Source organism: Oncorhynchus masou, chromosome 5, assembly GCF_036934945.1.
Source record: "Oncorhynchus masou masou isolate Uvic2021 chromosome 5, UVic_Omas_1.1, whole genome shotgun sequence".
NCBI classification, from domain to species: domain Eukaryota; kingdom Metazoa; phylum Chordata; class Actinopteri; order Salmoniformes; family Salmonidae; genus Oncorhynchus; species Oncorhynchus masou.
The window spans coordinates 65,764,229-65,787,747 of record NC_088216.1 but is presented as its reverse complement, the minus strand read 5'-3'; the positions used below and the strand labels follow the sequence as shown (position 1 = coordinate 65,787,747).

At 43.2% G+C, this 23,519-nt stretch overlaps 1 protein-coding gene across 2 annotated transcripts in view; it reads right to left on the bottom strand.

The window, feature by feature from the left end:
• LOC135540117 (calcium/calmodulin-dependent protein kinase type 1-like) overlaps positions 1 to 23,519 on the bottom strand; it is a 62,950-nt gene that overhangs the window by 32,700 nt on the left and 6,731 nt on the right. For both annotated transcript variants that reach the window (XM_064966512.1, XM_064966511.1), the window contains exon 2: positions 22,214 to 22,327. In XM_064966512.1, the coding sequence (XP_064822584.1) occupies positions 22,214 to 22,299 (86 nt within the window). In that variant the 5' untranslated portion in view covers positions 22,300 to 22,327. The remainder of the gene's footprint in view (positions 1 to 22,213; positions 22,328 to 23,519) is intronic.

Genomic DNA, 23,519 nt, shown 5'->3' with positions numbered 1-23,519 from the left:
ATCCAGAAGGCGAGGTCAGTACAGGTGCATCAAAGCTGGGACCGAGAGACTGAAAAACAGCTTCTACCTCAAGGCCATCAGACTGTTAAACAGCAACCTCTAACCTTTAGTGGCTGCTGCCAACACACTGACTCAACTCCAGCCACTTTAATAATGGGAATTGATGGGAAATTATGTAAAATATATCACTAGCCACTTTAAACAATGCTACCTAATATAATGTTTACATACCCTACATTATTCATCTCATATGTATACGTATATACTGTACTCTATATCATCTACTGCATCTTTATGTAATACATGTATCACTAGCCACTTTAACTATGCCACTTTGTTTACATACTCATCTCATATGTATATACTGTACTCGATACCATCTACTGTATCTTGCCTATGCTGCTCTGTACTTGATTTGATTTTAATGTATGGAGCAGAGCTGAGGGACAGTGGAGTGGTGGAACAGAGGGAGGGCTAAATACATGGTGCCATGAACAGGGAGATGGACTCTCATGCTTGTCTGTGTTTGTCCTCTGGAGAGTGTCTCTGGAGAGGGTAAAGACTCATTTGTTCACAAAGAATGTGTACAGACCTACAGATGGATATGGGCCTACATTGGCACACTCAAAAGAGAGTCAGTGTACTGTTACTTTCATTGTGGGGAACTGAACTTTTTCCCAAGCAGAGATGGAAATTTGTGGGTGGGGGAAATGTGGGGTTCAGTATGGAGGGGTATGGAGGGCTGATCTATGGAGGGAGGCTAAGGGAGTGAGTATGGCGTTTAGAGGGGAGCGAGGGGGAGGCTGAATAATTGATGGAGTGAGACACCTCCCTGTGTTTTCCCCATGCTGGGAGAGACAGCTGCTCCCTTGCCTCTCCAGACTTGCCTAGACTACCTCCAGGGAGAAAGACTACAACTGCTGTACCTATGAAAGGAGGGCTAGGATAGTTTTGAAGTTTAAAAAGTATGTTGACTTACTATTAAAGGTCCAATGGAAACATTTTTATCTGGATAACAATTTATGGGTAACAATAAGTAACTTGCTTTGATTGATTTAAATTAAAATGGTTAAAAAAATGATTCTTAGCAAAGAGCAATTTCACAAACAAGAATTGTGCGAGGACTGTCTGGGAGTGGTTTAGTGGGAGGGTAAAACTGAAAAGTTGCTGTTATTGGGAGAGATGATTTGGAACACTCTTATTGGTCTACTAACTAATTTACTACATAGTGATGTCACCATGGAAGATCAAAACAGGCTGAAATTTCAGGCAGTCTTTTCAAACAGCTCTTACACTAAAAGGGCATCTCTCACTCTCTCTCCAACAATACAAATTAACAGTAAACATCACAATATACGGTGTCAGTCCCAGTGGTCGGGTATTCTGCCACTGTGTACTCTCTGATTAGGGCCAATAGCATTTAGTCTGCTCTGTTTCTTTTGCTAATTATTTCCAATGTGTCAAGTAATTATCTTTTTGTTTTCTCATGATTTGTTTGGGTCTAATTGTGTTGATGTCCTGGGGCTCTGTGGGGCCTGTTTGTGTTTGTGAACAGAGCCCCAGGACCAGCTTTCTTAGGGGATTCTTCTCCAGATTCATCTCTTTGTAGGTGATGGCTTTTTATGGAAGATTTGGGAATCACTTCCTTTTAGGTGGTTGTAGAATTTAATGGCTCTTTTCTAGATTTTGATCATTAGTGGTTATCGGCCTAATTCTGCTCTGCATGCATTATTTGGTGTTTTACGTTGTACACCAAGGATTTTTTCGCAGGATTCGCAGGATTCTGCATACAGAATTCTTGGTTGGTGAGCGGATCCCAGACCTCACAACCATAAAGGGCAATAGATTATATAACTGATTCAAGTATTTTTTGCCAGATCTTAATTGGTATGTCAAATTTTATGTTCTTTTTGATGGCCCTAGAAGGCCCTTCTTGCCTTGTCTTTCAGCTCGTTCACAGCTTTGTGGAAGTTACCTGTGGCGCTGATGTTTAGGCTGAGGCATGTATAGTTTTTTGTGTGCTCTAGGGCTACAGATGGAATTTGTATTTGTGGTCCTGGCAACTGGACCTTTTTTGGAACACCATTATTTTTGTCTTACTGAGATTTACTGTCAGGGCCTTGGTCTGGCAGAATATGTGCAGAAGATCTAGGTGCTGCTGTAGGCCCTCCTTGGTTGGGGATTGAAGCACCAGATCATCAGCAAACAATAGACATTTGATTTCAAATTCTAGTAGGGTGAGGCCGGGTGCTGCAGGCTGTTCTAGTGCCCTCGCCAATTCATTGATATATATGTTGAAGAGGGTGGGGCTAAAGCTGCATCCCTGTCTCACCCCACGGCCCTGTTGAAAGAAATGTGTTTTTTTGCCAATTATAACTGCACACTTGTTGTTTGTGTACATGGATTTTATGATGTTGTATGTTTTCCCCCAACCCCACTTTCCATCAATTTGTATAGCAGACCCTAATGCCAAATTGAGACGAAAGCTTTTTTTAAATCAACAAAGCATGAGAAGACTGCCTTTATTTTGATTTGTTTGTGTGCAGGGATAATATGTGGTCTGTTGTACGGTAATTTGGTAAAAAGCCAATTTGACATTTCTCAGTACATTCTTTTCACTGAGGAAATGTACGAGTCTGCTGTTAATGATAATGCAGATGATTTTCCCAAGGTTGCTGTTGACACATAAGATATTAGGGTCAAATTTGTCCCCACTTTTATGGATTCGGGTCTTTGTTTCCAAATGTTGGGGAAGATGCCAGAGCCAAGGATGATGTTAAGGAGTTTAAGTATAGTCAATTGGAATTTGTGGTCTGTATACTTTATAATTTCATTGAGGATACCATCAACACCATGGGCCTATTTGGGTTGGAAGGTTTGTATTTTGTCCTGTAGTTCATTCAATGTAATTGGAGAATCCAATGGGTTCTGGTAGTCTTTAATAGTTTATTCTAAGATTTGTATTTGATCAAGTATATGTTTTTGCTATTTGTTCTTTGCAGGGTAGCTTAGTGGTTAGAGTGTTGGACTAGTAACTGAAAGGCTGCAAGTTCAAATCCCCAAGCTGACAAGGTACAAATCTGTCATCCTGCCCCTGAACAGGCAGTTAACCCACTGTTCCTAGGCCTATATTGAAAATAAGAAGTTGTTATTAACTGACTTGCCTAGTTAAATAAATAAAAAATAGGTCCCAAAAGATTGTAGAAGTTGTTTACCCATACATCTCTGTTTTGGATAGATAACTCTTCGTGTTGTTTATTTAGTGTTTTCCATGGATTCTTCAATTACACTGAGCTGATTTCTGACACGCTGTTCCTTCAATTTCCGTAGTGTATTTCTGTATTGTCTTAGTGATTCACTATAGTGACGGCATAACTCAGGTTTTCTTGGTCTCTACGTTTTTGGTTGGATAGGTTTCTACATTTTTTTCTTAGGTTTTGCATTCTTCATCAAACTATTTGTCATTGTTGTTAATTTTCTTCGTTTTTATGTTTGAGATTTTTATATTTGATAGGGAAGCTAAGAGGTCAAATATATTGTTTAGGTTTTCTACTGGCAAGTTTACACCTTCACTATTACAGTGGGCATTTTCTAAAATGAATTTAATTTGTTGTTGCCTAATAGTTTTTTGGTAGGTTTCCACACTACTTTCCTTCCATCTATAGAATGTCTTAATATTATTCCGTTCCTTTGGCTTTGATGCCTCATGATTGAGCATTGCTCTGTTCAAGTAGATTGTGATTTTGCTGTGATCTGATAGGGGTGTCAGTGGGCTGACTGTGAACGCTCTGAGAGACTCTGGGTTGAAGTCAGTGATGAAGCAGTCTACAGTACTACTGCCAAGAGATGAGCTATAAGTGTACCTACCGTAAAAGTCCCCTCAAAGCCTACCATTTACTATATAAATACCAAGCATGCGACAGAGCTGCAGGAGTTGTGACCTGTTTTTGTTGGTTATGTTGTTGTAGTTGTGCCTAGGTGGGGCATATGGGGGAGGGAATGCTGTGACCTCCAGGTAGGTGTTTGTGTCCATGTGCTGAGGGTGTCAGGTTCTTGTCCAGTTCTGGCATGTATGTCGCCACAGACTAGTACATGTCCCTAGGCCTGAAAATGATTGATTTCCCTCTCCAAGATGGATAAACTGTCTTCATTAAAGTATGGGGATTCTAGTGGGGTATATAGGTAGCACACCGGAGGAGATTTTTCTCTGTTGAGATCATTTCCTTTTGAATTTCTAGCCAAATCTAAAATGTACCTGTTTTGATTAATTTAATACAAGGAGTTAGGTCTGCTCTATACCACATTAGCATACCCCCCAAGTCCCTTCCCTGTTTCACACCTGGTAGTTTGGTGGATGGGACTACCATCTCTTTGTAACCTAGAGGGAAAGCAGTGTGTCCATCTCCTCTATACTATGTTTCTTGTAGGATGACAATGTATGTATTTCTGATTTCATTGGTGAAGTCCAGGTTCCAGCTCTTTAGGCCAATGACAGATGACTTCAGGCCTTGGATATTCCAGGATGACATAGTGAAGTCGTTGTGTTCCATAAAGTGTCCAATGTTATTAGTCATTTAGTTTGGCCTCAGACCAGTAATTGTGAGCAGAGCCTGTTGAGCATCTGGTACATGCCATTGGCTTCGGCTAGTATAAGAGTGGGGGTTGGGCCTGTTTGCCTGCTCCCGGCCTAGGCGTATGTGTGACTTTCATGTTGAGGCCCTCTTTGCGGGAGTGGGGGGAATGGGGTGGGCAGGAAGGGTATAGGTCTGATCTGAGGGGCCTAAATGGGGTGTGGGCATGGTTGACTTGGGGGGTGGATATGGCTGGTGGTGCTGTGGTCTGGATGTAGGTCCTCTCGGTGTGGGTCCTCTGTGTTGGTTGGTGGGGGTGGTGTCTATTGATCTGTTGCTCTTGTGTGAGGTGCTGTGGCTGCGATTGAGAGTAATGTCCTTTCGGGTCCGTGCGAAGGTGGGCACTGCTGCCTTGTATAGGTGGACCTCGTCATAAAGGCTGTTCAAGTCTAGGGTGGAGTGGTGGGCATGGTAAACATTTGGTTTTGAGGCATAGTCATAGGAAATACTTTTACCTGCTGTATGGTAGCAGGGTGGAAAGTATTGTCGTGGTAGCAGGGTGGAGATAACCGTTGGGGATAGTAGAAGGTTTTTCAATCAATCAGTCCCTTGAGTGCTGTGGCCACCCTTTCCTGTTGTGCTCTCAGGTCTTTCGTGCCTGTGTGTATTATTTTGTGTCTGGGTGACCCTAGTTGGTTCTCAGACAGAAGGTCTAGGGCAAGCTGGGTGTTTGGACACCAGAAATTAGATTATTTGGGAAAATGTTTATTTTCTTGTATATATTTCCCATTTGTGTCCATAAGGAGTACAATCTGTGGCTTGTGTATGTCCTCAGTGGGTGTGGGGGGGGTTGTCAGGAGGACTATCAGGGTGGCTGACGGGGGTTCAGTGGTGGTAGGATCCCCTGGGCTTGGGGTTCTTCATTTATCTGTCCTGCTGTGATGTTGAGGCTATGGTCAGTGGCTGAGGTGGGCTGTTCTGCTGGCTTCTCTGCGGGGGTGGTCAGCTCTCTAATTGGTGGTTCTCTGTCACACACCATCACCCTCACCCCCATCAGTCTGATCCTTTCCTCTAATGCTCTGTTCTTCTCCTACCTCTGCTCTTTCTCCTGTTGATGTTGTCTCAACACATTCCAGAGTGCAGATATGTCTCTCTCCACCTCCAGCTCTCCGGGTTTGGTTGAATTTATCCTTCATTTCAATGAGGGAGTAGTACTACTCTATGCTGGGAGGTTGACTTTCCGCTTGGGGTTGCTCGTCTGTGGGATTGGATGATGAAGAGGTCTGGTCTGACACGCTCGAGGTGGGGTTATCCATCTCAAGAGAGAGCTTATCCTGCTGAGCTCTCTTTGATTATGTGAAAGTCCACAATGTGGTTGCCCTGTACCATTACTGTTTCAGAATTGTACAGGTTAACATTGGCTGACTAAGAGTCATCGTTGTCTAATACCTGAGTTTCCATCGCTAACACCCTCCTCTTAACAGATTGGTAGTGTGTAAATATAGCACTGCATCATGCCAGGGGATGGTCTGCGTGGAAGATTAAGTTCCATTTTTATAATAAACAGCAAAAAGTATTCGTTGATTTTCCATAAGGAGGTTAATTTGTACTCTTCTCAGGTGTTTGCCTTATCATTTTTTACATCCAGTTAGGCTGTGAAATTCTCCTGGCTGTGAAATTCTCCTGCCATTGTTGGGCTCAAGGGCTCTCAATCTCTCAATCCACACCTCAGTGCTAATTGAAGATGCAGTCTGATACAGTTGAAGTCGGAAGTTTACTTACACCTCAGCCAAATACATTTAAACTCAGTTTTTCACTATTTCATATTTAATCGTAGTAAACATTCCCTATCTTAGGTCAGTGAGGATTATCACTTTATTTTAGGAATGTGAAATGTCAGAATAATAGTTGGGAGAATGATTTATTTCAGCTTTTATTTCTTTCATCACATTCCCAGTGGGTCAGAAGTTTTCATACACTCAATTAGTATTTGGTAGCATTGCCTTTAAATGATTTAACTTGGGTCAAACGTTTCAGGTAGCCTTCCACAAGCTTCCCACAATAAGTTGGGTGAATTTTGGCCCATTACTCCTGACAGAGCTGGTGTAACTGAGTCAGGTTTGTAGGCCTCCTTGCTCGCACAATATTTCTATAGGATTGAGGTCAGGGCTTTGTGATGGCCACTCCAATAGCTTGACTTTGTTGTCCCTAAGCTTTTTTGCCACAACTTTGGAAGTATGCTTGGGGTCATTGTCCATTTGGAAGACCCATTTGCGACCAAGCTTTAACTTCCTGGCTGATGTCTTGAGATGTTGCTTCAATATATCCACATAATTGTCCTCCCTCATGATGCCATCTATTTTGTGAAGTGCACCAGCCCTCCTGCAGCAAAGCACCCCCACAACATGATGCTGCCACCCTTGTGCTTCACGGTTGGAATGGTGTTCTTTGGCTTGCAAGCCTCCCCCTTTTTCCTCCAAACATAACAATTGTCATTATGGCCAAACACTTATATTTTTGTTTCATCAGACCAGAGGACATTTCTCCAAAAAGTACAATCTTACGATCTTTGTCCCCATGTGCAGTTGCAAACCGTAGTGTGGCTTTTTTATGGTTGTTTTGGAGCAATGACTTCTTCCATGCTGAATGGCCTTTCAGGTTATGTCAATATATGACTCATTTACTGTGGATAAAAGACACTTTTGTATCTGTTTCCTCCAGCATCTTCTCAAGGTCCTTTGCTGTTGTTCTGGGATTGATTTGCACTTTTCGCACCAAAGTACGGTCATCTCTAGGAGACAGAACGCGTCTCCTTCCTGAGCGGTATGACGGCTGCGTGATCCCATGGTGTTTATACTTGCATACTATTGTTTGTACAGATGAACATGGTACCTTCAGTCATTTGGAAATTGCTCCCAAGGATGAACCAGACTTGAAACATTTATTTTTCTAAGGTCTTGTATAATTTCTTTAGATTGTCCCATGATGTCAAGCAAAGAGGCACTGACTTTTAAGGTAGGCCTTGAAATACACCTCCAGATACACCTCCAATTAATCATTTTCTGGAATGTCCCAAGCTATTTAAAGGCACAGCTGTTTAAAGGCCGTAGACAGGGTGAGGGTACAAGCGCCAGTGGGGGAAATAGAGGGCAACGTGCAGGGGGTAATGAGATGCAGATGCAGGCCTAGTCATGCCAGGGATGGTGGTGTAAATGAGGCTGGGCCTAGTCATGCTATGGATGGTGGGTTAGCTGAGGCTGGGTCTAGTCAGGCTAGAGATGATGTGGTAGTGGAGGCTGGGTCTAGTCAGGCTAGAGATGGTGGGGTAGCTGAGGCTGGGCCTAGTCATGCTATGGAGAGTGGTGTAGATGATGCTGGGCCTAGTCATGCTATAGATGGTGGTGTAGATGAGGATGGGTCTAGTCAGGCTAGAGATGGTGGGGTAGCTGAGGCTGGGCCTAGTTATGCTATGGATGGTTGTGTAGATGATGCTGGGCCTAGTCATGCTATAGATGGTGGTGTAGATGAGGATGGGTCTAGTCAGGCTAGAGATGGTGGGGTAGCTGAGGCTGGGCCTAGTTATGCTATGGATGGTTGTGTAGATGATGCTGGGCCTAGTCATGCTATGGAGAGTGGTGTAGATGAGGATGGGTCTAGTCAGGTTATGCTAGTGGTTGAGGAGAGTATAGTGGGGAAGTGTAAGAGACTAGGGGGGAGGAGGAGGGTGTCAAGCGGAAAAGGAAAAAGGGTGTGGTCAAAGGCACAATGGAAACTTTGCCTGTTGCTGTGGGCAATGCCCTGACCAGAGAGGAAGGGCAGGTTGTCAGAATGGGAGATAGAGATGAGGAGGAAAGTGTGAGGAAGAGGATGAGGAGTTATTTTTTTTATCCTCTTCAATGGGCCCGGAGCTGACAGCCAGTCAAGCAGAGGGTCAAAGTACACATTGAGAGAACTGACAAGGTTCCTGAATGAGACTAACGAGAAAAAAGTTCATCTTGAGGCTTTTTTTTCTGATCCGAGAAAGTTTGTAAAATTAGTACAACATGCTATGAAAAATGAGGAGCATGGTGTCCTCTCACCCAGGAAATGGTTTAGGTTGAGGAAGTGGGTCACAACAGTGTGTAAAGGTTTACCTTCAGACATTGTTTAGATGTATATTTTCTTTCTGACACTGGGGCTTTTTGAGCTTCGCTATTGGTCTCTTTCTTTGCTGGCTTTCCTCCCACTTCTCGCTCAATATAAATGGCACCAGAGATGTGGGAAAGAGGAGTGTGTTGGGTGAATATGTAAGACAAAAAAAGGTTCAGGTGTTGTTTCTGCAGGAGACACATAATGATGTGTTAAATGAAGTCGATTGGGGGCTCTGGTGTAAAGGGGCAGGTGTGTTGAGCCATGGGACAAATTTGATTGCAGGGGTGGCAGTCCTTTTTGTACCGGGTCTGTCTGTAAAAATTTGCTCCTTAAAGGAGGTGTGTAAGGGGAGGCTGCTTGTTGTAAAAGCAGAAATTAACAACATGGGTTTTGTCTTTATAAATGTGTATGCGCCTAATACAGGGAGAGAGGGGGGTTCTATCTGGGAGTCTTAGGCAGGAACTCTCACAGGTAGCGCCTGAGGAGACGCTGGTGGTCGGAGGGGACTGGAACTATATAATGGATTTTACAAAAGACAGAAATGGGGAAGAGCCTCATTCAGTGTCAGTGGGAGTGTTAAGGGACATCATTAATCAGTTCGACCGAGAACACAAGACAGTATACATGGGTGAAGATGTTTGGGGCTAGGGTGAGTGCAGCCCGACTTGATCGGTTTTACATGTCTAGGAATCGGAGCAATAAGCAGTTGGGCGATACCATTCTCCGATGGGGTTTTCAGATCACCACATAGCCATGGCTCGGCTGTCTATATTACCAGGGCCCCGGCAGGCATCCTATTGGAAGTTCAATGTAAAGCTCTTAAAAGATGCCACTTTTTGCTCAGGTTTCCAGACCTTTTGGGAAAGGTGGGGGCAGCGAAGAGAGGAGTATGAGTCTCTGAGTCAATGGTGGGATGTGGGGAAAGTCAAAATTCTGCTTTTCTGTCAACAGTACACAGCTCTCTCATTCTCAGAGGCTAGGAGAGTATTGGGGGAACTAGAGTGTTGTATTAATGAGATGGAGGTAGAGATGGTGGGGCAAGGCAATGTAGGCCTACAGGCTAATTTAGCTGAATTACGTAGGGACCTGGGTAGTTTTTCCAGGTTAAAGCAAAGGGAGCACTTGTAAGAGCTAGGTTCTCCATGCTCAAGCAGCTGGACGCTCCCAGCTCCTCCTTCTTTGGTTTGGAAAGACAGAGCGGTGAAGCTAAGTGTATGCATTGTCTACGGCTGTCTGATGGGCGGGTGACCTCTGTGGTGGGGGAGATGTGGGAGCGGACTGTGGAGTTTTATACTGAGTTGTATAGGGCAGAAGTGTGTGATCCTATGTGTGCTCAGGTCTTGTTCACAGGACTCCCTAAGCTCTCTGTGGCACAGAGGGATGAAAAGGACATTCCTCTGTTGTCCCATGAACTGGCAGAGGCCGTAACCCAGATGTCCCACGGTTGTGCACCAGGGGTCGATGGACTCGCAGTGGAGTTTTATAAAAAATTCTGGGGAATAATTGGACAGGATTTATTGCGTGTTGCGTGAATGTGTCGGGGTAGGAGAGTTGCCAATGAGCTGCGTCGGGCGGCTCTAACTCTCCTGCCCAAAAAAAGGGGACTTGTGTGAACTTAAGAACTGGAGGCCTGTGGCATTACTCTGTGCGGACTACAAGATATTTGCCAAGGTCCTCTCTAACAGACTGAAGTCCCATTTGGACTCGATAGTACATAAGGACCAAACATATTGTGTACCAGGACACTCAATCACGGACAACTTGTTCTTAATTAGGGACATGTTGGAATTGTCGAGAGGTTCTAATGTGAACTTTGGACTGGTCTCTTTAGATCAAGAGAGAGAGAGTGGACCATGAGTATCTGTTTAATGTGATGTTTGGGTTTGGGAAGAGTTTTTTGACCTGTGTGAAGCTGTTTATGCTGGGGCATCATGTATGGTCAAGGTGGGAGGGGGGGTCAGTAGTCCTGTCTGGGTGAGACGGGGCATTAGACAAGGATGCCCTCTATCTGGGTAGTTATACACACTAGCCATTGAGCCTTTTTTGGGACTGCTACGCAGGAGACTGCAGGGAGTGTGCTGGACAGGCATGGATGTGGTGACAGGCATAGCAGTGTCAGCATATGCAGATTATGTTTATGTGATGGTCAGGGATGGTTAGGATATGCAGGCACTAGAGTCTAGTCTGAAGGTGTACTAGGGAGCTTCTTCGGCTAAGTTGAACTGGGGCAAGAGCAAAGCTATGTTATGTGAGGCATGGGGGGATAGGGCCCCTCTGTTTCCAGGGGGTTTGCAGTGGTGTTGTGAAGGGCTTAAAGTGTTGGGGGTGTACCTGGGCCTGGAGAAGTGGGTCAGGAAGAGCTGGGAGGGGCTGTCACAGGCAGTGGTGTCAAGACTGGCCAGGTGGAGGTGGCTCCTGTCCCAAGTGTCATATAGAGGAAGGGTGCTGATAATCAATAACCTGGTGGCATCTTCCCTGTGGCATAAACTGGCTGTCCTCAACCCCCCCCCCCACCTGCAAAGCAAGCTGGTGGACTTTTTCTGTCCGGGCCATCACTAGTTGAGGGCTGAAGTGTTGTACATGACCGTCCACTAAGGAGGACAGGGCCTGGTGGAACTCTAGAGCAGGATGGCTGCTTTCCGACTAAAGGCGGTGCAGAGACTGCTGTACCACACTGATGTTGGCTGGAGGGAACCAGCATGCGCGCTGCTGAGGAGAGCTGGCGGATTAGGGTTGGACCGGCAGCTGTTCCTCATGAAGCTGGAGAGGCTGAGTACAGCAAGTCTCTCAGATTTTTACTCTGCAGTGCTGAGTGCCTGGCAGCTGCTAAGGCCCACACGAGAAGGGGGTGTGGAGCCTGGGCTGTGGGAGGAGCCGATCTTCAACAACCCAGCCATCCCTTTGTGATCGGGTTCAGTCGGCCACCCTGCAGAGGCAACTGATGGCGGCAGGTTTACAAAGGCTGGGTGACCTGAGACTGCTGGGAGAGAAGGGGTGGAAAACTCTGGAAGTCTTGGCACAACTAACAGGAATAACGTCTGTAAGGCTGCTGGAGAGATTCCTGGAGGAGGTCGAGGAGGCACTGTCTGAGCCAGTAAGGGGGGTGATTGAGCAGCCAAAGGGGGGAGGCACCAATGTTTCCGCCACTACAGGTGACGGCAGAGACTGGAGACTGGCAAGGGGGTCTGGAGGACTTGATAGATTTTAACTGATTTTAACTAACTAATTTTAGCTGTCTGTATAGCTGGGGAAGATGTTTTGGATATACGGTTGTAGAAGTGGGTATTGTGATGTTGGTGTGTATCATGTGGTGGCAGAATGGAAAGGTGAGTATGGTACATGAATGCAGTACAGGATATATTTTGGTGTTTTATTTTTAAGTGTGGGGGGGGGTAAATTAATCTGAAATGAGAAGGTTTCAGTAAAGAAAGACAAAAAGTCAAAGGCTCTCTCTCTCTCTCTCATTGGACAAAATTAGTATAGTAAATCCAATCCTATAGTAAATCATATGGATTTGAAAAGATTTTCCGCTGGAAAAAGGCTAGGACACTTTACAACACATCTCGTTGTGTTTTCCGAAGATGAAGCGTTAAGAACAATGTAGGACATCTCAGAAAGACAGGAGGAGGAGTGGAGCCCAGAGTTTCCGTATTTCAAAGAGGTGGTTGATCCATCATTCTGAGATCTGCGGCCTGCTTGTCCAGTGGGACAACTGCCCTGTGTCCAAGAGAACAGGCAGATCACTGGCCCTGACTAGGGAAGGAAAAATAGCTATGGACTTAATTCCACTACAACCAAATACTGCAACAAAACAATAAACGCATGTTATTGATTTAATATGCAGCCAATATTATGAAGGTATTGAGGAAACAATGTCCCCATGTCTGTCCGTGTCCATAACAGGCACAATATGCTGAGCTGGTGTTCTCAGGCTTTTCAGGCATTTCTCAGAGCCTACAGGCTTTTCTCAGAGCCTTACTCTATCTCTCTCTCACACACACACACTCACACAGACAAAGACGACACAGACACACAGAAACAATCCCAGAAATAGCAGCCAGTGAGAGACAGAGCACACTGGGCCACCATTAAATGTCAACACTGGGGAACGTTGATCCATTAGCCCTATTGATTTTAGATTATTCCAGTGCTTTCCCCATCTCCCCCTCTCCTCTCCTCTTTCCCCTCTCCTCATCCCACACCCCCTTTCCCTGCTTTGCAAGGCATTCTGGGATTGCACATAATAACTGTATTGAAGGGCTGTAAAGTATTTTCCTCCAGAGGCCTGTGCTTACTGCCGAGGCCCGGACTGTCCTTGCAATGTATTACTAGGCCATTTAGAAGTCAAAATAGCACTGGCAAAGGCGATTGTACATTATGAACAGTTTGTTGAGAAACCCTAGTCTACCCAAAGGTCACTGAGAGTGTTGGAACACACCCAGGACTGCCCTGTTCCCTGGACACAGCTATGGACTTTTAAAAGAGAACCACTACTACACGGTACAATCTAAGCAAGGAGAGTGATGCTGGTTAGGAAGTGCTATGTAGTCAGTGGGCCCAGTGTGAGCAATAGACTGATAAATAGTAAAACAATAACAACAATTAAAGATACACAGCTATTAAAATATCAACACATGCCAAAAACATAATCAACCAAAACATTCTGCCAACAAATTCAAATGGCGATTAACTAATCAAATTTGCTCAAGGCGTAGTCAAATATTCCTCTTTGGAAAATTGCCTGTGGGCTCTAAACATTCACAGTCATTTTGGTGCACGTGTATGTATGTGTGTTAGTGTGCTTCTATTTCCATTGAACCCTTGCCTATCATACTTGTCTATTTCACCCTACATACAGTCTGTCTGTCAGCTATGGAAATGATCAATATGTGTTTTAATGTTTCACTGCCCCCATCAGCCTGCACAGTGGAGCTCCCATTTCAGCTTCACAACACACTCCAGGGCCCAGTGGTATAGAAACCCCAGTGTGAAAACTGCTACTGATTATGAGGCACTTGGGGAGAAGAGAGTCAAAATGGAGCTGGATTTCAAATAGGATAGTTAAGAGGCAGCTAGGGATATGAGCTAAAATAAAGCTGTGTTTGGGGAAGGTGAAAGAGAGATAAAAGCTGAGGACATAGATGGAAGGACAGATAAAGAAACAACAGCAAAGAGAACAATTAAGATAAGGAGCACGGAAGAAAGGAAAAGAGAGAGATGAACATAGTGAGGGGGAGAGGATTTGAGTTGATTGCAGTGGCAGTGATGTTGACTGTGTGTGCATCATTAATCCAGATCTGTTTTAATTACAGACACACATGCAGAAGCAGGACACACACACACACACACACAATGATAGCAACAGTCTGGGATGTTTATCATAGGGCTCATAGCCCAAAAAAGGTCTTCTTCAATGTGTCTCTGAAAAAGTCTCCTTCAAAAAGTCACTACATGAAGTCTCACATTCATTAACCAGGAGTGCAGTCTGTAGTCTGTCCAAAAATATTTACTTATAGAGACTCATTACATCCTTAACAAATAGAGGCACATCAGCCCTGTGTCAGTACAGGACAAGGTAGTGAGTAGAAAAAAGGTTCTCCCCAAGATGCCTCAGCCTCTCTCTGTGTGACAGAATACAACATAGTGTAGACGAGGGCCTAAATTCGAATTTCAATTAATTAAATGGTTTGTCATTAGAGTGCATCATTACTATGAATGAGAAAATAATGTATACATAAATTCATTGTACTTGTTAGAGGCAGATTGATCCGTCAGCTATTGTGCTGTGGAGTAGAGCTGAATAAGATGAAAACACAGGCGAGGACACAAGCTTCGGCCGTGATCAGAGAACGTCTGCTACGAAGAGATGGCATGAGGGGGTGGAGGGTGGGATGGGAGTCGTGTGGACAGGGGACTACATGGTGAACTCCACACATGAACAGACACACACACACAGATTCTTCCCTCATAAGGCCTATTCGTGACAGAATGTCAGAGGGAGGCTCCAGGAATTTAGCTCTGCTCCCACATTCAACAGTGTATACAATGAGGGGACTTAATCGCCCCTCACAATGCTCACACATTCACAGGCCAGGATTATTAATAGCAGATAAAGACGTTGTTTCCATAGTGACTGTTAGAGTCCATATGGAAAGTGTCTCCTCCAGTTGCCAAGACAACCAGCCAACGGTGAACTTGCAGCTTAGCGATCTGGTGAGCCGGTGATCTTTCCATAAACAGGTGTGGACAACAACTGGCAGACCATGGGATATGGGGGAAAGAAAACATATCGAACACATTCCTAACAAAGGGATCCGAGAGAAAAGGTGGTTTACCATGTAAATGGTGTTTACCCAAAATGTTTGACAAACATCACAATGATAGGAATGAGACAAGCACTGTGGTAGGTTTATCCCAATCAAATACAGACTGGCTTATACATACACCAACACAGGAGCCTGGTAAGGTATCATTGGGCTACATTATGTAAAGCGTGTTATGGATGATGTTTAAATCCTCACTAAGAATAATCCATGTGTGTACTTAATAGGCACTTCATATAATGTATGTGTGTCTAATGTAAGTGCACCTTAGATAAACATCCTGTATCATTTAAAGAGTTCATTGTTAAGTGTTACTGTAAATAAGATTTTGTTCTTAACTGACTTGGCTAGTTAAATAAAGGTTACATTTAAAATAAAATAAAATGTTTTACTCTTTGCACAAAATAGAGTAGGCTCAAGCCAGAACTGACAGAAGCTATGAATGTAAAGTAATAACAAAAAATGTCAAGAGACAAGCAGCATAGAGACAACATAATCCCACGTAAATTCACTTCAAATGCACGCAAAGACAGGCGTTAGTTTGAGAGCCTCCCTAAGGGCTTGGGGAATAGTTGGTAAGAGAATAGCACTGTTTGGTACACAAAAGCCTTTTAAACACCTCCACTGAACAATAGGTATTAGCCTGATTCCATTATCCAGGCACCAGGAAGAGATCAGAACAGAGTAGTCAGCAGTCTGAAGACAGGCTGGGCCAGAGACAAATACCTGAGAACCAAAAAGAATCACAATAAAGTTCCTTACAACGCCTACTACTGGGGAATTGAGCGTGAAATCCTCTGACCTAAATGTTAAAGAAATAACCAGCGCACTCTGACCATTAGGGTGTGTATCTGTTAACCACTCATTTATGTCAATAAAAATTTTAAAAACATTGTAAAAAAAAACTCCTTACATCACACACACACACACACACACACACACACACACACACACACACACACACACACACACACACACACACACACACACACACACACACACACACACAGGGAACAATATTCTCACCATTGGTATTGTGAGGGGGAACAGAGCAACCTATCTATCCACCACTCAGGGCTAAATGAAGAGAGTAGACCCTGTTGAAAGGGCCTGTCGACTGGATTAATCAACGCTTTGGTGTAGAAGGCAGACCCCCTCGAACCTAAACACAAAGTGGTTGAAAGGAATGGCTTCATGAAGCTACAACTGGCACTGACACAGGCACTACTCTGATGGAGCTACAGCTGGCCTCCTGCATGTATCTCATGCTCTTCTCTCTGTTTGCTTCTTGTACATGCTAGACATTTAGTCTCTTTCAACCTTTCATTCCTCTTTACCAATGACCTGACCTAAGCGAAGATATGGATATAATATTTATAATTTTATCTCACTTTACACTGTACTGCAAGGCCTTCTTAATGTAAAGTTCCTCACTAGAACTGGCTCCTGCATGAATATAGTTTGCCTCTCCTGTAACTTCTGGTTCCTGCCGGTCTCTCTCTTCCATGCTCTCAGGGAAAGGGCACCAGGGCCCCTCTGTTAACTACTTCCTTGGTCAGGGGTCAGTGGACACGTCGACACACAGAGCAGGCAAACAACATCACGGAAGAATAAAAAATAAATACAAATAAATTAAATAATTATTATTATTACAATTATTAGGATAAATTTTATCCTCCACCAGGGAGTACAGCACCTTCAGAAAGTACTCATACCCCTTGACTTATTCCCCATCTTGTTATGTTACCGCCTGAATTCAAAAAATGTTCTACACACATGGTGAAATCACCTCATGGTGAAATCCCTGAGCGGTTTCAAATCAAATTTTATTTGTCACATGCACCAATTACAACAGGTGTAGGTAGACCTTACCGTGAAATGTTTACTTACAAGCCCTTAACCAACAATGCAGTTCAAGAAATAGAGTTAAGAAAATGTTTACTAAATAAACTAAAGTAAAAAATAAATAAAAAATCTAAAAGTAACACAACACAATGTCACAACAATAAGGAGGCTATATACAGGGGTACCAGTACTGAGTCAATGTGCAGGGGTACAGGTTAGTCGAGGTAATTTGTAAAGTGACTATGCACAGAAAATAAACAGCAAGTAGCAGCAGTGTAAAAACAAGGGGGGTCAATGTAAATACTCCGGGTGGGCACTTGATTAATTGTTCAGCAGTGTTATGGTGTGAGGATCGGAGCTGTTAATGAGCCTGTTGGTTCTGGACTTGGCGCTCTGGTACCACTTGCCGTGCAGAAGCAGAGAGAGAAGTCTATGACTTGGGTGACTGCAGTCTTTGACCATTTTTTGGGCCTTCCTCTGACACCGCCTAGTATATAGGTCCTGGATGTCAGGAAGCTTGGCCGCAGTGGTGTACCGGGCCGTACGCATTACCCTCTGTAGCGCCTTACGGTCAGATGCCAAGCAGTTGCCATAGCAGGAGGAGATGCAACCGGTCAGGATGTTCTCGATTGTGCAGCTATAGAACTTTTTGAGGATCTGGGGAGGAACAGGTTTTGTCGTGCCCTCTTCACGACTGACTTGGTGTGTTTGGACCATGATAGTTTTTTGGTGATTTGGACACCAAGGAACATGAAATTCTCGACCCGCTCCACTTCAGCCCTGTTGATGTTAATGGGGGCTTGTTCGGCCTTCCTTTTCGTATCGTTCACGATCAGCTCCTTTGTCTTGCTCACATTGAGGGAGAGGTTATTGTCCTGGCACCACACTGCCAGGTCTCTGACCTCCTACCTATAGGCTGTCTCATCGTTGTCGTTGATCAGGCCTACCACTGTTGTGTCGTCAGCAAACTTAATGATAGTGTTGGAGTCGTGCCTGGCCACTCAGTCGTGGGTGAACAGGGAGTACAGGAGGAGACTAAGCACGCATCCCTGAGAGACCCCAGTGTTGAGGATCAGCGTGGCAGATGTGTTGTTGCCTACCCTTACCACCTGGAGGCGGCCCATCAGGGAGTCCAGGATCCAGTTGCAGAGGGAGGTGTTTTGTCCTAGGGTCCATAGCTTAGTTATGAGATTTGTAGGTACTATGGTGTTCAATGCTAAGCTGTAGTCAATGAACAGCATTCCTACATAGGTGTTCCTTTTATCCAGGAGGGAAAGGGCAGTGTGGAGTGCGATTGAAATCATCTGTGGATCTGTTGGGGCGGTATGCAAATTGGAGTGGGTTTAGTGTTTCCTTCATGATGGTGTTGATGTGAGCCATTACCAGCCGTTCAAAGCACTTCATGGCTACTGACGTGAGTGCTACAGGGCGGTAATCATTTAGGCAGGTTACCTTCGCTTTCTTGGGCAAAGGGACTATGGTGGTCTGTTTGAAACATGTAGGTATGACAGACTAGGTCCGGGAGAGCTTGAACATGTCAGTGAAGACACTTGCCAGTTGGTCCACGCATGCTTTGAGTACACGTCCTGGTAATCCATTTGGCCCTGCAGCTTTGTGAATGTTGACCTGTTTAAAGGTCTTGCTCACATTGGCTATGGAGAGCGTGTTCACACAGTTTTTATTATTTTTATTTTACTAGTGTTGCGTCACTGGCCAGCTCGCGGCTGGGTTTTCCTTTGTCGTCCGTAATATGTTCAAGCCCTGCCACATCCGACAAGCGTCAGAGCCGGTGTAGTAGGATTCAATCTTAGTCCTGTATTGACGCTTTGCCTGTTTGATGGTTAGTCTGAGGGCATAGTGGGATTTCTTATAAGCGTCCGGATTAGTGTCCCGCTCTTTAACCTCTTGCGACGAGCAAACTCGTATTCGGGAGCGTAATCATAGCCTCAAACGCATTAGCATAACGCAGCGGACATAAATACCCCTAGAAACTTTTCCTATTCATGAAAATCGCAAATGAAATTAAATAAATATATTCAAACACAAGCTTAGCCTTTTGTTAACAACACTGTCATCTCAGATTTTCAAAATATGCGTTACAGCCAACGCTTGACAAGCATGTGTGTAAGTTTATCATGGCATAATGCTATGCTAGCTCTGCTGGCAGCAGGCAACATTTTCACGAAAATAAGAAAAGCAACCAAATTAAATAATTTACCTTTGAAGAACTTCAGATGCTTTCACTCAGGAGACTCCCAGTTAGATAGCAAATGTTCCTTTTTTCCAAAAATATTATTTTTGTAGGCGGAATAGCTCCCGTTTCTTCATCATGCTTGGCTGAGAAATCGACCGTAAAATGCTACAACTATAACGCCAAACGTTTTTCAAAATTTGCTCCATAATATCGACAGAAACACGGCAAACATTGTTTAGGATCCATCCTCAAGGTGTTTTTCACATATATATTCGATAATATATCCGTCGAGGCAATTGGTTTCTCATAAGAAGCGATTGGAAAAATGGCTACCTCAGTGTTTTACGCAAGATTTTCTGCGGGAGACACCATGTGACCACATGCTATATATGGTCCCTTACAGCCATTCTTCAATGGAAATGCCTAAAAAGACGTCACAATGCTGTAGACACCTTGGGGACTACGTGGAAAACGTAAGCTCATTCGTAGCTCATTCACAGCCATATAAGGAGTCATTGGCATGAGGAGGTTTCAAAAAATGCGGCACTTCCTGGTTGGATTTTTATTTGGGTTTCGCCTGTAACATCAGTTCTGTGGCACTCACAGACAATATCGTTGCAGTTCTGGAAACGTCAGAGTGTTTTCCTTCCAAAGCTGTCAATTATATGCATAGTCGAGCATCTTTTCATGACAAAATATCTTGTTTAAATCTCTATTTCTGCTTTTTGTGACTCCTCTCTTTGGCTGGAAAATCGCTGTATGTTTTTTTGTGACTCGGCTCTGACCTAACATAATCATATGGTGTGCTTTCGCTGTAAAGCCTTTTTTAAATCGGACACGATTTATAGATTAACTTCTTGAAACTCCCCATCCCGGATCCGGGTTTGTGACTAAAGCCTCAGGCTCATTAGCATAACGCAACGTTAACGATTTCTGAAAATCGCAAATAAAATGAAAATAATGCGTCTGCTCTCAAGCTTAGCCTTTTCTTAACAACACTGTCATCTCAGATTTTCAAAATATGCTTTTGAACCATAGAAATTGACTAATTTGTGTAAGAGTATGCAAAGCTAGCATAGCATTTTGAGTAGCATTTAGCACGCAACATTTTCACAAAAACCAGATAACCAAATAAATAAAATCATTTACCTTTGAAGAGCTTCTGATGTTTTCAATGAGGAGACTCTCAGTTACATACCAAATGCGCAGTTTTTCCTGAAAGCGTCTGTGTGTAGGAAAAATCGTTCCGTTTTCTACATTGCGTCTGGCTACCGAAACGAACCGAAAATTCAGTCACCTACAACGTAAAACTTTTCCGGATTAACTACATAATATCGACCGAAACATGGCAAACGTTGTTTGGAATCAATCCTCAAGGTGTTTTTTCACATATCTCTTCATTGATATGCAGTTCGTGGAAGCTTGCTTTCCTCTCTGTATCCCAAGGAAAAATACTGGCAGGTGACTTTTGCGCACCAATTTCGGCGCAGGACACCGGGCGGACACCTGGTAAATGTGGTCTCTTATGGTCAATCTTCCAATGATCTGCCTACAAATACGTCACAATGCTGCAGACACCTTGGGGAAACGACAGAAAGGGCAGGCTCATTCCTCTCGCATTCACAGCCATATAAGGAGACAATGGAAAACAGAGCCTCAAAAATCCTGCTCATTTCCTGGATGCCATCTCATCTTGGTTTTGCCTGAAGCTCACGTTCTAGGGCACGCACAGAGAATATCTTGGTATTTCTGGACACGTCAGAGTGTTTTCTTTCGAATGGTATCAATTATATGCATAGTCGAGCATCTTTTTGTGACAAAATATCTTGTTTAAAACGGGAACGTTTTTCATCCAAAAATGAAATAGCGCCCCCATAGATGTAAGAGGTTAACAAGAAGTTAAGCTTTAATTTGGTGTATTGCACTTGTGAATGTATGAAAGTTAAATATTTAGTTATTATGTTATATGTTATTATGTTATAGTTATTATGTAACTTGTTAAGCATATTTTCACTCCTGAACTTATTTAGGCTCGCCATAACAAATGGGTTGAATATTCATTGACTCAACACATTTCAACTTTTTATTTTGTATTCATTTCTAAAAACATAATTCCACTTTGACATTATGGGGTATTATGTTTAGGCCAGTGACACAAAATCTCAGTTTAATATATTTTAAATTCAGGATGTAAAATAACTAAATGTGGAAAAAGTCAAGGGGTGTGAATACTTTCTGAAGGCACTGTATGTCAAAATAGAACAGCTGATGTCAGCTCTGTAAAAATAAAATCTCTATTTTAGCTTGCACTTTCATACTTAATGTGATACAGAATATCTAGCACACCATTGCCGTAATTTCCACTATAATCACATAAAGACATGAAACACAACACACTCTGGAAACTGCATAAAAAGCTAAATATTAAAAGCAAAAGTGTAAAATCCCCCGGGCCGTTTATAATTCAGTGAAAATACGTGTGACGCGCCAAAGCTCTGCTCGGAGCAGGGCAAGTTATATCATACAGCATATATACCCCAGAGCTGCTGTTAGAATACATTATCAACTGGATCAGGCAGACACGTACAAAAGAGACATGAGAGCCTAGACAGACACAAATACACACACACGTTCACACGCATGTGCACGCAAGCATGTACAAACGTACCCACGCACGAACACAGGAACGCACGGACGCACATGAACGCACTTGCACACACAACTAAACAATGATCTAAAACCATGGCCAATTTTCCCAATAGGCTAGTAGACCTCAGCATTAATAATGACCACCAATGGGCATATCACCAAGCTAGATTCCTGATCTAAGGGCTTTACGCGAAGACGATATCCCCCAATCACTTTCTACCCACACACTGTCCACTGTGGCCTGCATTACACAAGACCGTTATACCTAAAGAGGTAGTCAAGTCAGTCCAAGTCAAACATACAAATTCAATAAGTACAGGTACAGAAAGCACTTGCAAATGTCCCTCTGTAGTTATAGTTATAGTTCTGTAGCCTGCATCTGAATAACACTGGTGAACTCTTCCGGGTGTTCTCATCATGAGTAGAGGGATAGTAAAAAGGCTCAGACACTCTTGAACCATATTGTCAACAACAAAATTAGATATGATTTCAGCACTTACGTCCCCAGGATCTCCTTGAAGTCATAGTTTTCTTTCACATCTGATGTTTTCTTCTTCCAGGAATGTCCATCGTCACCCAAAGGCATCTTTCTTTTCTGTCGGTCGGCTACAATACTGGAGAAGAGGAGAGAAACTGATTTTTTAAACAACGGGAAAAAACTGTTAAGACATGACACACTCTTTCTGGATAGTTGCATACCCAAATATTTGTCTAGGTATGAGTTGAAATTTAAACGATAAGAGTTCTTTGTGTTTGAGGATAAGATAGAGAATAAAATGTAAAATATATGCTTTATTGCCACATATACCAGATAGGTGCAGTGAAATGTGTTGTTTTACAGGGTCACACTGAAAAGGATTTAAAGACAAAGTGATAAGGGATGACTGAAAAAGTCACTGGACTGGACATCTTTTGGACATTTTTTGTTTGACTTACCTGGAAACTAAGTTTCATAAGGTGAGCCAGGCACATACAACCATAAATATTTCACACAGAACAGACAAACTTTTACAAACTGCTTCAGGTGACAAGGGTTGTCAGTCCTATTCTTAATTAACCTCATAGCATCCTGAATCAACTAAACTTAAGCTTCCCTTCAACATCTCGCTTTGCTATTCTTACCAGTCCGAACACCAACGAGAAGTATCAGAGACTAGACTTTTAAACCAAAACACTGTAGATAGTAGATGCAGTTATGATTCAACCAATAAAACAACCACAGCAAGGTCAAACATTATACAATTTTTGTGTTACTACAATTAGTCATCACAGACACAATCTTTCTGCATTGTAAATAAGGATTTGTTGAGTCAACTTTAAAAAGTTTTAATTTTAAAGCAGCAGGAAAACAATCAAAATCTAATGTTGAGTTAAGTTAATCTAAAGTTACTTCAACAAGTGAAACTGACACATTTGGATTTAACGACTTGTTGAGTGAACTTGATACTTTTAGTCAAAGTATTTTTTGGGTTAAATTCTTCACTGTGAGCACACTTGGGACTCGAATGTCTTGAATGTCCTGCTACACCACCAGGTCTGTGTGAATGGAAGAGATTTATTGCCAAGAGTGCATTAAGCACTCAAAATTAAAAGTTCAATGTTTTTCCATCACATTTTTAACTCTACCGATAGTTTGTCACAAAAAATGTTGCATTAAATATTAAACATTGTCTACTCTGGTCTTGGCACGTGAGCTCTAGCCAACAGCTCGTAGATACAGTACGGGTAGGCTGTGCGGGTAGGCTAGTCTGTGATGAGATTATTATGGATAATATTTGTATTTGTCAACCAGCAGTTAAGCATCAA